This window comes from Monopterus albus, unplaced genomic scaffold (assembly GCF_001952655.1).
Source record: "Monopterus albus unplaced genomic scaffold, M_albus_1.0 scaffold56.1, whole genome shotgun sequence".
NCBI classification, from domain to species: domain Eukaryota; kingdom Metazoa; phylum Chordata; class Actinopteri; order Synbranchiformes; family Synbranchidae; genus Monopterus; species Monopterus albus.
Genome location: NW_018127936.1, coordinates 2,694,354 through 2,706,427, shown reverse-complemented (window position 1 = coordinate 2,706,427; position 12,074 = coordinate 2,694,354). Strand labels below are relative to the sequence as shown.

Below are 12,074 nucleotides of genomic sequence, written 5' to 3'. Positions count from 1 at the left end.
CTGAACATTATGTGTGTAATCATCCCATTTGTCCAGTAGACTGATATCTGGTTATCTCTTAGTGCAGATTTTGTAGTCTAAACTTTAAAAAATGCAGCAAAAGAAGTCCTGCTCTGTCTCAGAGTGTGTGCAGAGAAGAAATTGCAGTGCAGTTTTTGATATTACTAGCACTTAACCAGTTTATTTGGTAAAATAACCTAGCTAAAACTAATTAAGTCTAATACAACAGTCCTATGATAAATTCTACATTTGTGAAGGTAATAATGTTCTTTTTTTGTCAAAACTGTTTTAGATGGCTTATGGTGCTGTAAGTGTTATAGGTGTTTCTAATTCTTTAATTCTAATTCTAATTTAATTTTAACAGAGTGCAAATTGATATACAAGGTCAGGACAAAATATTAGAAACATCTCTCAATATAATAGTTCATTTTTAACTAAGTAGGCCTAAAGAACCTCTTTATTCTTTCTGTAACTGTATTAGAGATATAATAATATTTGTATGTTGTCATAGGTTACAAAGAGTACTACTGTTAAGAAATTGTAAACCACTTTCTGAAAAATGCTGTAATGACAGACAGACCTGCTGAAACACTTCAGCCTTATGAACAACCCTCTTCGGCTGACGTTGCTCGTCCGTTTGAAAACCTTATTTTGTGGACAGACGGAAGTACATCAAGTGGGAGGGAACGAAGGCCATCACAGCTTCTACAACGCCTGTCACGGTAAGGTATTTTTGGGGATGTTCTCTAGATTAAATGTGGGGGGAGTGTAATTTTAACACCAGAAGAAACGCAAGTTCATTGGGTAAGTCTTAAACCAGGTCCACAAATTAAGAGCTTAACTATCTCGGGAAAGGCTTCCTTAAGCCTCTACTTAGAAGGTCACGTCTCAGCTGTGCTAGCTAAAGAAGTGGCCAGGCGCTAGCTGACACTGATAGGCACACTTAGACAGCTAGCCTTTAGCACCACTTTAATTCATCTGGCCGTAACTCTTGCAACTATGCAGGAATTTGCGAATCAATTATGTGTGAGTAATTGGTCGAGTGGCAACGGCAATTGCACTAGCTGACCTGACTTTATGTTATCTGTACACATTTTTAGTGTGCTTCCAGCTGTACACACCGGACCTGCTATGCTAAACGTTAACGTCACTGTAGCCCGATGCTAGTCAGCTAGCGAGCTTTTCCTCAACTTTGTGGCTAAGTTAGTATTTGAGTTACAGTAATCCAATTTTCATTACTCGTATTGGTAGGCTGAAAAGTATTTAAGAGTACTGTATTATTTCGGTGTTAGCATGATATGGTAGCAGCGTGAATTGTAGCTCAAACAGCTAACGTTATTCATCTTGCTAGCTTGGTCGGCAGTTATTGCATCGTATTTGGCTAACTTTAACAGCCGGTGTGAAGTTGACAGCTAGGTTACCTGAAGCTTGATGAATAATGAAACTGCGACGTTAAATTAATAAAATACTGCAAGACTGTCACCTCACTTTATTGTCGCTAATGGCATAGCATATCATCGTTAATAACTGACGGACATGAACTTTTTTTTGTAGTATCATACAGCCCACAGTGACTTCTTACAGCCATATTTTGGCATCCTAAATTCAACAATGTTACATTTACTACACAGTAAACAAGAAAAGCTGCAAGTGTTTACTTTTTAAAAGAAAAATTTGACTTAAACAATTCATTGATTATACAATGGTCTCAAATTAATGTTCTGTTTGTCACTAATCATTGTAGTGCTCCTCATATAAATTACTTATACGCCTATTTAGAACATTAAATATCTTAAAAGTGATTTACAGTCCATAAGACAAAAAATATGGGTGAAAATGTATTGAGTAAGTTTGGGATTTATTTCCTCCATCAATGGAGAAAACTGAAGAGCATTCCTTTAAACTTGAACATAGTATAAATGGTAAGCAGGAGATGAGCTGAAAGTGTAGAGAAGTGCCCGATCCAGAGTGGGGATCAACAATTGGAAGTGCATAGAGTTGCATGCTGTGGGAAAACATTTTATGGTGGGTCAGTAAAAGTTGTTGTTGGCCACATACATGCTGACCAAGAAGATTAATGTTTAAAGAGGGGATGTTAGTGTTTCTTTTCTTAGCAAAATCCATTGTTTCCCATTTGATAGATTACTGCATTTTGCTGAGGATAAGACAGGAATTCCTCTTATTTTCCTGTGTTTGCACTTCTATTATTTCCTGTTGCTCTTGTGAAGCTCCAAGTTTGCAGTCAGGAAAAGAACTTTTATTTTTCACTGGTTCTGTCTTTTGCAGGAGAATCGACAATTTGGATTCAAGATGACAGACTCAAAGTATTTCACCACCACCAAGAAAGGTATAACAGCTTACTATTGGTTGTTCTTAAGATAGATTATATAACATGTAAAATGCTTGAGGGACAAGTTAAAAATGTCTTATTTGAAGTTCCCAATCATCAGCATCCATGCATTATTTGTGTGGATTTTGTGGCATAGAGCTGGGGGATCTGGAATCTAAAATCTGAGATCTAAAACCTTTGCCAAGGGATACCTGAACTTTGTTCAGATTCTTAACCTAGCCCAATCAATTTAAAGCTTACCAGTGTTTTCATCTAAGACTAATTTGCTATGTTCCCAGCACTACATAGTGTTAAACATTCAATATAACCAGTGTTTAAAAAAAAATTAACCTAAACTGCTATTACCCTGCTTTGTATTGATGCTGTTTCCATAACAGCTCTGGTTATTGAAAATCAGAGCACACATAACAAGCTTCAGCTCTCAGATCTGTGCCTCCTGTTGTATTTGTGTGGTTCCTCTCACACATTGCTGAACTGTGCATGTTCCCACATAAACTGTTTGTAATGAGGTGCTTATGAGTGATAGTGTACAGACCCCATATATTTGTTTGGAATTGTCTGAAACAGAAGAGCATGTTCCTTTCAGTATCTTTTTATGTGGATCTGCCCGATGTTGTGTGCAGTCTGTTGGTAACATCTTAAGGAGACTGGAAGTGATGAATGGTTTACAATGCCTGGGAAACTCTTAAGTATGCAGATTTAAATTTAAGCCCAAAACTGGCAGTGTAATGACAGTGTATGTTTTTATAGTGCAAGTTGTGCAGATTGATGGTGATTTATTGACTCTCCACTGACATAAACTAAAGCTGTCTTTTTAAGTTTAGTACAAAGCATCACAAATGGATAAACAAAGACAAAATAAACTCCTTTTGTCATCTGTCATGAGAAGTTCACATGAGATGAGAACAGGATATTTTACTCAGTACCTACACTCACTGTTCATATTTGCCTTTTTACTACATTGAGGGAGAAAAAAAAACATAATTACATTTTGCCAATTCCTAGGCCATCATTTATTTTCTAGTATTTTTAGCTAGAACAAGATTGTATATACATATTGTGTTGTTACACTCGCAATGATTGAACATTGGGTTTGAGTAGGTGGTGTGGATGAAATCAGTTTATAATGAGTAATTGGGTGCAGCAGCTATTAGAAGTGTCATTGGTCACCAAAGTCGGTGACAACTTTGCTAGCTTGTTATTAAATAAAAACAACCAAGATATTAGCAATGAGTGGTAGAAGAAGCAGTAGTGACAGTGAGCTAGTTGAAAGAATGCAGTTCAAGGGGGCTTACTCTAGCCCCATCGTTTTACTGTGCTGTTGTATAAAAAAAATCACTATGACACTGATCAAGATGGTTGCTTGTGGTATGTGCACATAAACCCCTGACAGCTGACACCATTCATCAGCATTAGGGGCTGCTGGGGATGTCATTGTCCACATTCTGTATTTATGCATGGTTCTTATAAACAAGGGACAATGTACATTGCATGTTAGAATATTCACATATTAATTTGTTTGTTGATATCTCTGACAAGATGGAAATGCAGCGTAGTACTTTTTGTACCCCCTATATCACAAATGGATTATATGATGAATGCTTCCCTTTCCCTCTGTGTTCAGGGGAGATCTTTGAACTCAAGGCAGAGCTGAACAGTGATAAGAAAGAGAAGAAGAAGGAGGCTGTGAAGAAGGTCATTGCATCTATGACAGTTGGCAAAGATGTCAGGTGAGCCAGAGCAAGTGATGTCAGAAGATCCTAAGTGGAATAATAAACTGCAACTCATCACCTGACCGATAATAAAGTAGAAGCTTGTCCCTCTTTCAGCGCTCTGTTCCCGGATGTTGTGAACTGCATGCAGACAGACAACTTGGAACTGAAAAAACTGGTCTACCTCTACCTGATGAACTATGCCAAGAGTCAGCCAGACATGGCTATCATGGCTGTTAACACCTTTGTGAAGGTAAAACCTAGTCTTACAAGTGTGTAGAAACTCTAAAATGATCAATTTGCATTTAATAATTCAACTGCAGTAACTTGTGGTGTTAGAGCCTGTTTGGTATGGTGCTCTGAAAGTGTGTTCAGCCTTCAGTTGTATGAAAACAGATTTAGAAATGAAAATTTTATTCTAACTCTTCTGAAAATATTTTAAGAAAGGAATTTGAATTTTTATTTGAATTATAAGCCAAATGTAAATATTTAAAATGTTTATTAGATCTTAACCATTGAGAACAACTTTTGGCAACAGCAGGTTTAAGGTTTTGTTCATATTGTTCCATACAGGGGTATATAAACCTTTGTATAGCACTTTATAATTGGGAGAGTAAATATTCTCTTCACTGATTTGAACCTACATACTGGTCTGGGCAACGCATCTCTGTAGTTGTGTAAAGCGACTAGCCATTAATTCCCTCTTGAATTAGTTTGACTTTCAGATAATTCTAACTACAGCTTTTATAATTTATTTCTTTACGGAATGCTCATGCAAACAAATCTTAGAGTACATCCTAATGTCTCTCAGATAATGGTGGATGATGCAGAAGTAAATTTTCTGACCTCTTTGAACTATACATCTAGGACTGTGAAGACCCCAACCCTCTCATCCGGGCCCTTGCTGTTCGTACAATGGGCTGCATTCGTGTGGACAAGATCACAGAGTACCTCTGTGAGCCACTGAGGAAATGTCTGAAGGATGAAGACCCATATGTGAGGAAGACGGCTGCTGTGTGTGTAGCAAAGCTCCATGATATAAACGCCCAGTTGGTGGAGGACCAAGGCTTCCTGGACACCCTTAAAGACCTCATCTCTGACTCTAACCCTATGGTATGACTCCTTCAGACTAGCTGGCTTCTGAGTCAGGATGATAAGATACAAGCCATAGCTTTGTATTATACTGATAAGTCCTGTACAGCCACACAAATGTACAGCATGTTGCCAAAATGGTGTTGGTACAGTGACCTTTTTTATATCTGTTTTAGCTGATGGCTTCTGTTTATCTGTTAACTCTTCAACTTTAGGTTGTAGCAAATGCAGTGGCAGCGCTGTCTGAGATAGCAGAGTCTCATCCCAACAGTAATCTACTGGACCTAAACCCTCAGACCATCAACAAGCTGCTGACAGCTTTAAATGAATGTACAGAATGGGGACAGATATTCATTCTTGACTGTCTGGCCAATTACACACCTCGTGATGATCGTGAGTCTCAAAGGTAAGCAAGAGTGCTAGTGTCATCAGCGTTTTCTCTGCCTGCATGCCAATTAGCACATATTCCCAGTAAACTATTTAATTTTCTGCTCTTTCTCTCCCAATGTCATCAACATCTGACAGCATCTGTGAGCGTGTGACCCCGCGGCTCTCCCATGCCAACTCTGCAGTGGTGTTGTCAGCAGTTAAAGTTTTAATGAAGTTCATGGAGATGTTGCCCAAAGACCTGGACTACTATGGCACCCTGCTGAAGAAGCTCGCCCCTCCACTGGTCACGCTACTCTCTGCCGAGCCAGAGTTGCAATATGTGGCCCTTAGAAACATCAACCTCATTGTACAGAGACGGTACGTCTTGGGAGATGACCTGAGAAGAATGTTTCTTTACTACTCTTTAGTCCTTGGAAATAGCAGACTCTCCCCAATAAAAGTTATGTTTACTATAGCATGGTATATTACAGTTGGATCCATTTTGCTTTATTTTTTGTTGTATGACAGTGTAAGTTGATTCACACAAATTATAATAAATATTATGTTAACAAATGTCTTCCTGTTTTAGGCCAGAGATCCTGAAACATGAGATGAAGGTTTTCTTTGTGAAGTACAATGATCCAATCTATGTCAAACTGGAGAAGCTGGACATTATGATTCGCCTAGCATCTCAAGCCAACATTGCCCAGGTATTGCACCAACAGCTGTAATACTGCTTTATCTTACGGTGCACACAGACTTAATGACTGTTTTGCTGTTTATGAATGGTGTTTGGATGTGATGACTGATGGGACCCAGTTGGACCAAGTCACTCTGGGTCAGTTATTGTTGGCAGTCAGCAGATAAAATTGTGGAGCATGTGACTTAATCTTAAGTCTTAAGAACCAGTCACTCCCAGTTGTTCCCATAAAGATTCTTTACAATGTTTCATATTTACAACTGACATGGGTGACCAGTGACGACATGTTTTGCTCGAGAGAGAGAGATACTGGTAAATTAACAAAAGATAGTTTCAAGAATGATGATTATAAAAGGACTGTAGCATGAAAGTGAGCTGGAGGAAAAACTGACTGAACTGTGGCAGGAGAATGAAGGCTTCTACAAATCTGAGGCATGCCACAACAGGACCGACATGTTTCCGTTCCCTCTATAGCTGTGTAGTCTGTGCCTCGCTATCCAGGATCTTGCCCAAACTCTGTGCCTTTATTTTTTTGTGCAAATTGAAGTGTAAAGCATGGATATAAACAGTGCAAGCTGGTTGTGTCCTTATTTATTTTGCTACGAGGACTTGCAAGAACTGGCATTATCTCATGTGATTTACAGGTTCATCTGCTGCCAGAGCTTCCAATTGTTACAGTTAAGAGGTTGTCTACAGAGTTTGATCAGACTGTCTAGGACTAAAAATCTGGGAAAGTTGGTGGAAACAGACATTAAGTGTGGTCTGTTCAGTCTTAGAAGGTTTTAGCTGGGCGTTAAGTGTGTGCCCACCTTTAGAGTACTCTTGAGAAACAAAGATATTGTTAACAAGATCGTCTGATTGACACGGATGCTCGACTGCCTTATTGTAGGTGCTGGCTGAACTCAAGGAATATGCCACAGAGGTGGATGTGGACTTTGTCCGTAAAGCGGTCAGAGCCATTGGCCGCTGTGCCATCAAAGTAGAGGTGAGTGGAGATAATGTAATACCGCTGTTTAGATCCTCCTGTCAGCTCCATAATAAAGCAACAATTTGTGTATACTGCTATTTAGTCTCACTTGGATTGCAACACTGATTAAAAAGCCATCAGTGTGGCTTAGTTATAGTGTTTTATATGATGAACACAAGGTTTCTCTGTTATGTCAGTATTCTGTGTTGCTGCCTAAATAAATACACTGGTTTATTACAGTTTACTTTTTGGATAGTTGTCAGGATATATCATGACACATAACTTTGTTCTCATAATTTATCTAAACATAGTTTGAAGCAGCTGTTTACTTTTAAAGCCTAAGTTAAATACATAGTCACTCAGTCATTCCTTTGGTAATATCAAGTTTTAAGGATTTGAAAAGCAGTAAAGCTAATTCCATACTGTGTTATAGATTCACATATATGCATATGTCTATGTTTATGATGTGCAGGCCTATAAGGAGACTTTTTTTTTCCTCTCTTCATTAGCAATCAGCAGAGCGCTGTGTTAGCACCCTGCTAGACCTCATCCAGACCAAGGTCAACTATGTGGTGCAAGAGGCTATTGTGGTCATCAAGGATATCTTTCGCAAATACCCCAACAAGTAGGTTCTCTCTTGTACATCGATGTAGTCTTTTAACTTAACATCTTCATGTACTTAGGCAGACTTAGTATTGATTGTTCCACAACATGCTGGAAGTAAAGCCAGTGCTTAATTGTGTATATAGTATGTGCAAGAGAATTGGGCACTTGTAAGCTTACTTTGTGTTCACTGTTTAGTGTCAACAAGCATGTATCATACACATTTCCTTAATCAAATTGACTAGGTACTCAGTTTATAGGTTGCACATTCATACTGAGACAGTTTTAGTTATACGTCACTGTATTGCATACTTTTCATCGTTATCTGATAATGACATTCAAGAGTTATAGTACTTACTCACACATACTTCACAAGCAGATACCCCAACATTTCCGCTTCATTAACTCTGAAATTGTTGTCTTGGTCTTTGGACAGGCAAAGTGTAAAGCTCATTATCCAAACAAAAAGTGTTTTTCCAGTTGTCCATTATCCCAGCAGACATGTAGAAGGGTTTGCAGACACGAAATTTGTCCTCAATAACATAGTGTTTGTAGTTGACAACACTTAACACCCTGCCGTAATCACATCTGGTCAAAAGTCAGGCTGATTCGGCTGCAGCGTAAACTACTTATGTGGATCCAACAGAGTGGGTCTATGTCAAATGGGAACCTTTCCCACATGGTTGTACACCACCACCCTGGAGATGAGTCTACAAGGGCAGAGGCTTTGCAAAGCTTCCAGCTCAACATGGCTCAAACCTTTAGCTAGACAAGTGTGAAACTTCTGCCTTCTCTATTATTTCGTCACAACTAAATCTTTCTGCCTTGGCATATCATGTCTAAGAGAAGCATTATTTAAATTGAACTGTTATTAAGCATTTTGGGCAGATGAGAACTGTAGACATTTATACATAATGCTACTGTTGGATGCTGGATGTGAACATAGGCAGTAGTTTACTACCATGTTTTATAAGCCAGTGACATGCATTATGTTGGCTAGCAGTTTCTCAGCTCGTTTGGCTGTTTTGTTTTTTTGTTGTTGTTGTTGTTTTTTTCACTCTCTCTCATGTTGGGCAAAAAATAGAAAGCCAAATAGTATTTTTATGTATATTTTAGCAATTAGCTTTTTTGTTTGTTTAATTTTTTTGTCTCTTCTAATACATGTACATTTGTGTGATTGTAATGTTGTTTTGTGTGACTGTTTCCAGGTATGAGAGTGTGATTGGCACTCTCTGTGAAAACCTGGACTCCCTGGATGAGCCAGAGGCACGTGCTGCCATGATCTGGATTGTAGGAGAGTATGCCGAGCGCATCGACAATGCTGATGAGCTGCTTGAGAGCTTTTTGGAGGGTTTCCATGATGAAAGCACTCAGGTGTGTTTAGGAGAGCACAGGGAAGGTTTTCATAAAAAAAAATAAAAAAAAAGTCTAATTTTAATGGTAATAGCGTCACTAATTTTCAGTCAGCGCTGACAGTAAATAGCACTCATTGGTTTCTGCTGTTGGAAATAATTAAAGCCACAGCTTAGATGCTGTAAAGCACATACAATGAAGATGACATGCCAAACACAAGTGCAGAGGACTGAAGCCAGTGTTTACCTCTGAACAGTGTTCTGCCACTGTTCTTTGTAGGTTTATACAAAGCTTTATTTGGTTAGGTGGCTTCCCCTAAGTGATGGATTCATTATTGCCTTGGTGAGGCTTTATATTGATTATAATAAGTGGATTTTTTTTGTGAATAAAAAGAAATGTATGCATAAAATGTTCCCTTTGTGTTATTGTTTGGTAGATCTGAGAAGTAAAATGTTTAATGTGGTTCAAAGCAGCGTTTCATCAAAAGGTCACTAAGAGCTACTTTGCCATTTTATTACAGTTTTAGGCAAAATTGTATTTAATGCTTTTTATGCAGTTATTGTATGAGAGCAGTTCTAATGTATTACTGTATGCGTTTACTTTGTCCTTCAGGTGCAGCTGCAGCTACTGACAGCAATTGTCAAGTTGTTCCTGAAAAAGCCTACAGAGACCCAGGAGCTGGTGCAGCAGGTGCTAAGCCTGGCCACACAGGTGAGGGATGGGGGGGGAGCCACACACACAGAGTTCAACACATACAGTTTCTCTTCCTGCCATCTTCTTTGTATGCAGATATTTGACAATCTTCAGTTTGCTGTGTAATAGTCTGACCTACTCATCCAGTTATTCCTCTTCTAGTTTGTGTATTTTGTCCTGGTCAGACATGGATTTCTTTATTAATGATTATAAAGGACACTGGAGAGTTGGGATGCCATTTTGGATTGAAACGGTGTGGATTTCAGCCTTAGACCTTCTTAGTAATGACTGCAGTAGTTTAAGCTTATTCTACTATTACATTTCCCACATAATTGTTAAAATGTGTCTACTATTATCTCCTCAAATTATATCCAACTCTGTCATTAGGTCAGTTATTGCCTAAATAAAGATTTGTGCATTTGTGGTTTTATCCTTACAGAAGCAAAACCTAACTGCAGCATGTTTGAACATTGTGTTTTTGGCTTAAATAAAACTAGGCCTGTATTTTTCATGTCCATGCAAGGTGGATCAAACCAGCTGTAAATGTAAAATGTTCAGTGTAGTTCAGCATACATCTAGAATATGCTATTTTGTATTAGTTGCTCAGTTTACCTGCAACTATGTGCACGTTTTAGTCCGTTACATAACATAAATGAGAGAAGAGTGTACTGCTGTGAATTAACCTACTTTGAGGACTTATGTTGTGCTATATAGCCTAGAGTAGAAATGATACTATCATGAAAATGAGGTGGGGTTTCTTTTGTGCTCCATCATGCATGTAAAACAAGATGTCAGAGTACAAGAAACACTTATGATGTGGTCTAGTGCAAAACCACCACGAACAGCTGTGATTTCAAAAGTGACGATAGTGTTGAGGAGAGGTCCCTCTGAGAGAATGTCCACAAAAACTGAACATTATAAGCTTCATAAAAATGGAATTTATTACAGGCTTGCATTGCATACACTGTAATACTTGTATGTACAGTAAAAAGAAAACTGGTAGCTCTGCTTATGTGCAATAGCAGTGTTGGACAGATGCATTTTCATGTTAATAAAAATGACAAGATTGACTCAGTTTTTTTATATATTGTTATAAAAAGTATTTCATATTTTTTGGTTACGGCTCAGTCTCTTATACTTGGGCCATGACAGAAAAGACTTTTACACTGGGAAGTTGTTAAACATGCTCCATTAAATAATTCCTCATTCTTGCATCTCTATTTCTTTATGCAGGACTCTGATAACCCAGACCTCAGGGACCGTGGCTACATCTACTGGCGTCTGCTCTCCACTGACCCTGTAGCTGCTAAGGAGGTGGTTCTGGCTGAGAAGCCCCTGATCTCTGAGGAGACAGATCTGATTGAACCCACACTGCTGGAGGAGCTCATCTGCCACATTGGCACTCTGGCCTCTGTCTACCACAAGCCACCAAGTGCCTTTGTCGAGGGCAGCCGCGGTGTTCAGCACAAGAGACTCGCTGGCAGTGCTGGATCGTGAGTCATGCACTTTTTTTTTTTTCTTTTTTTTTTAAACACTGCAGTCAGGAAGGTTTGGTTACTTATAGTAAGTGGACCTGGCTTGTTGACTCAGCTATTATGTTTTCTTTCAAATGTGCTGAGAAACTCACTTTTCCGGAGTGTCAAACTGTGCAGCTGCTGTTCTTTGTTCCTTCCTGGCTTTAAATAATCACCACATCTACTTGTCACTGTTCTCAGGGCACTCGATGGAGGCATATCAGCAGTTCAATGACAGACTGGGTTTAGTGTTTTTGCAAATATCTAGTGAAATAAAATGACATCACCATGAAAATACTTCACTGTACATAACTACATGTTACATAACCTCTTGTTTTATTTCTACTAGTGGGGAGAGTGTTGAGAGCCCAGATGCAGGTTCTGCTGCTGGAGCTTCTGAGGCACCCCCTGCTGTCATCCCATCCCAGGGAGACCTCCTGGGAGATCTGCTCAATCTGGACCTGACACCTCCTACCACTGCTGGACCACCACCACCCCCGTCTTCTGGAATGCAGATGGGTGCTATGGACCTTCTTGGAGGAGGACTGGACAGTCTGGTAGGTCTTCTACACAATACTACGCTGCTGGGTTCTTGAAGGCTGGTGTAACACATCTGATTTGATTTCAGTAAAGACTTGATGCTAATGTATTTTTATATTTTGTCTTTTTTTTTGCTTTTTTTTTTTTTTTTTACTTTTGACCCTTGTGTTCTCCCTTTTTT

The 12,074-nt window shown here is 39.0% G+C and overlaps 1 protein-coding gene across 4 annotated transcripts in view; it reads left to right on the top strand.

Moving 5' to 3' along the window:
- Positions 1–608: 608 nt before the first annotated feature.
- ap1b1 (adaptor related protein complex 1 subunit beta 1) overlaps positions 609–12,074 on the top strand; it is a 23,946-nt gene continuing 12,480 nt past the window's right edge. Inside the window, exons 1-14 of one of the 4 annotated variants that reach the window (XM_020602396.1) lie at positions 609–722; positions 2,287–2,347; positions 3,975–4,080; positions 4,180–4,315; positions 4,930–5,175; positions 5,370–5,560; positions 5,680–5,901; positions 6,113–6,233; positions 7,113–7,208; positions 7,700–7,815; positions 9,002–9,167; positions 9,759–9,857; positions 11,073–11,332; positions 11,703–11,910. In XM_020602396.1, the coding sequence (XP_020458052.1) occupies positions 2,311–2,347; positions 3,975–4,080; positions 4,180–4,315; positions 4,930–5,175; positions 5,370–5,560; positions 5,680–5,901; positions 6,113–6,233; positions 7,113–7,208; positions 7,700–7,815; positions 9,002–9,167; positions 9,759–9,857; positions 11,073–11,332; positions 11,703–11,910 (2,004 nt within the window). In that variant the 5' untranslated portion in view covers positions 609–722; positions 2,287–2,310. Of the gene's footprint in view, positions 805–849; positions 1,027–1,046; positions 1,203–2,286; positions 2,348–3,974; positions 4,081–4,179; positions 4,316–4,929; positions 5,176–5,369; positions 5,561–5,679; positions 5,902–6,112; positions 6,234–7,112; positions 7,209–7,699; positions 7,816–9,001; positions 9,168–9,758; positions 9,858–11,072; positions 11,333–11,702; positions 11,911–12,074 lie in introns of those variants that run through there. The other 3 variants (XM_020602397.1, XM_020602395.1, XM_020602398.1) reach the window with 3 other exon arrangements.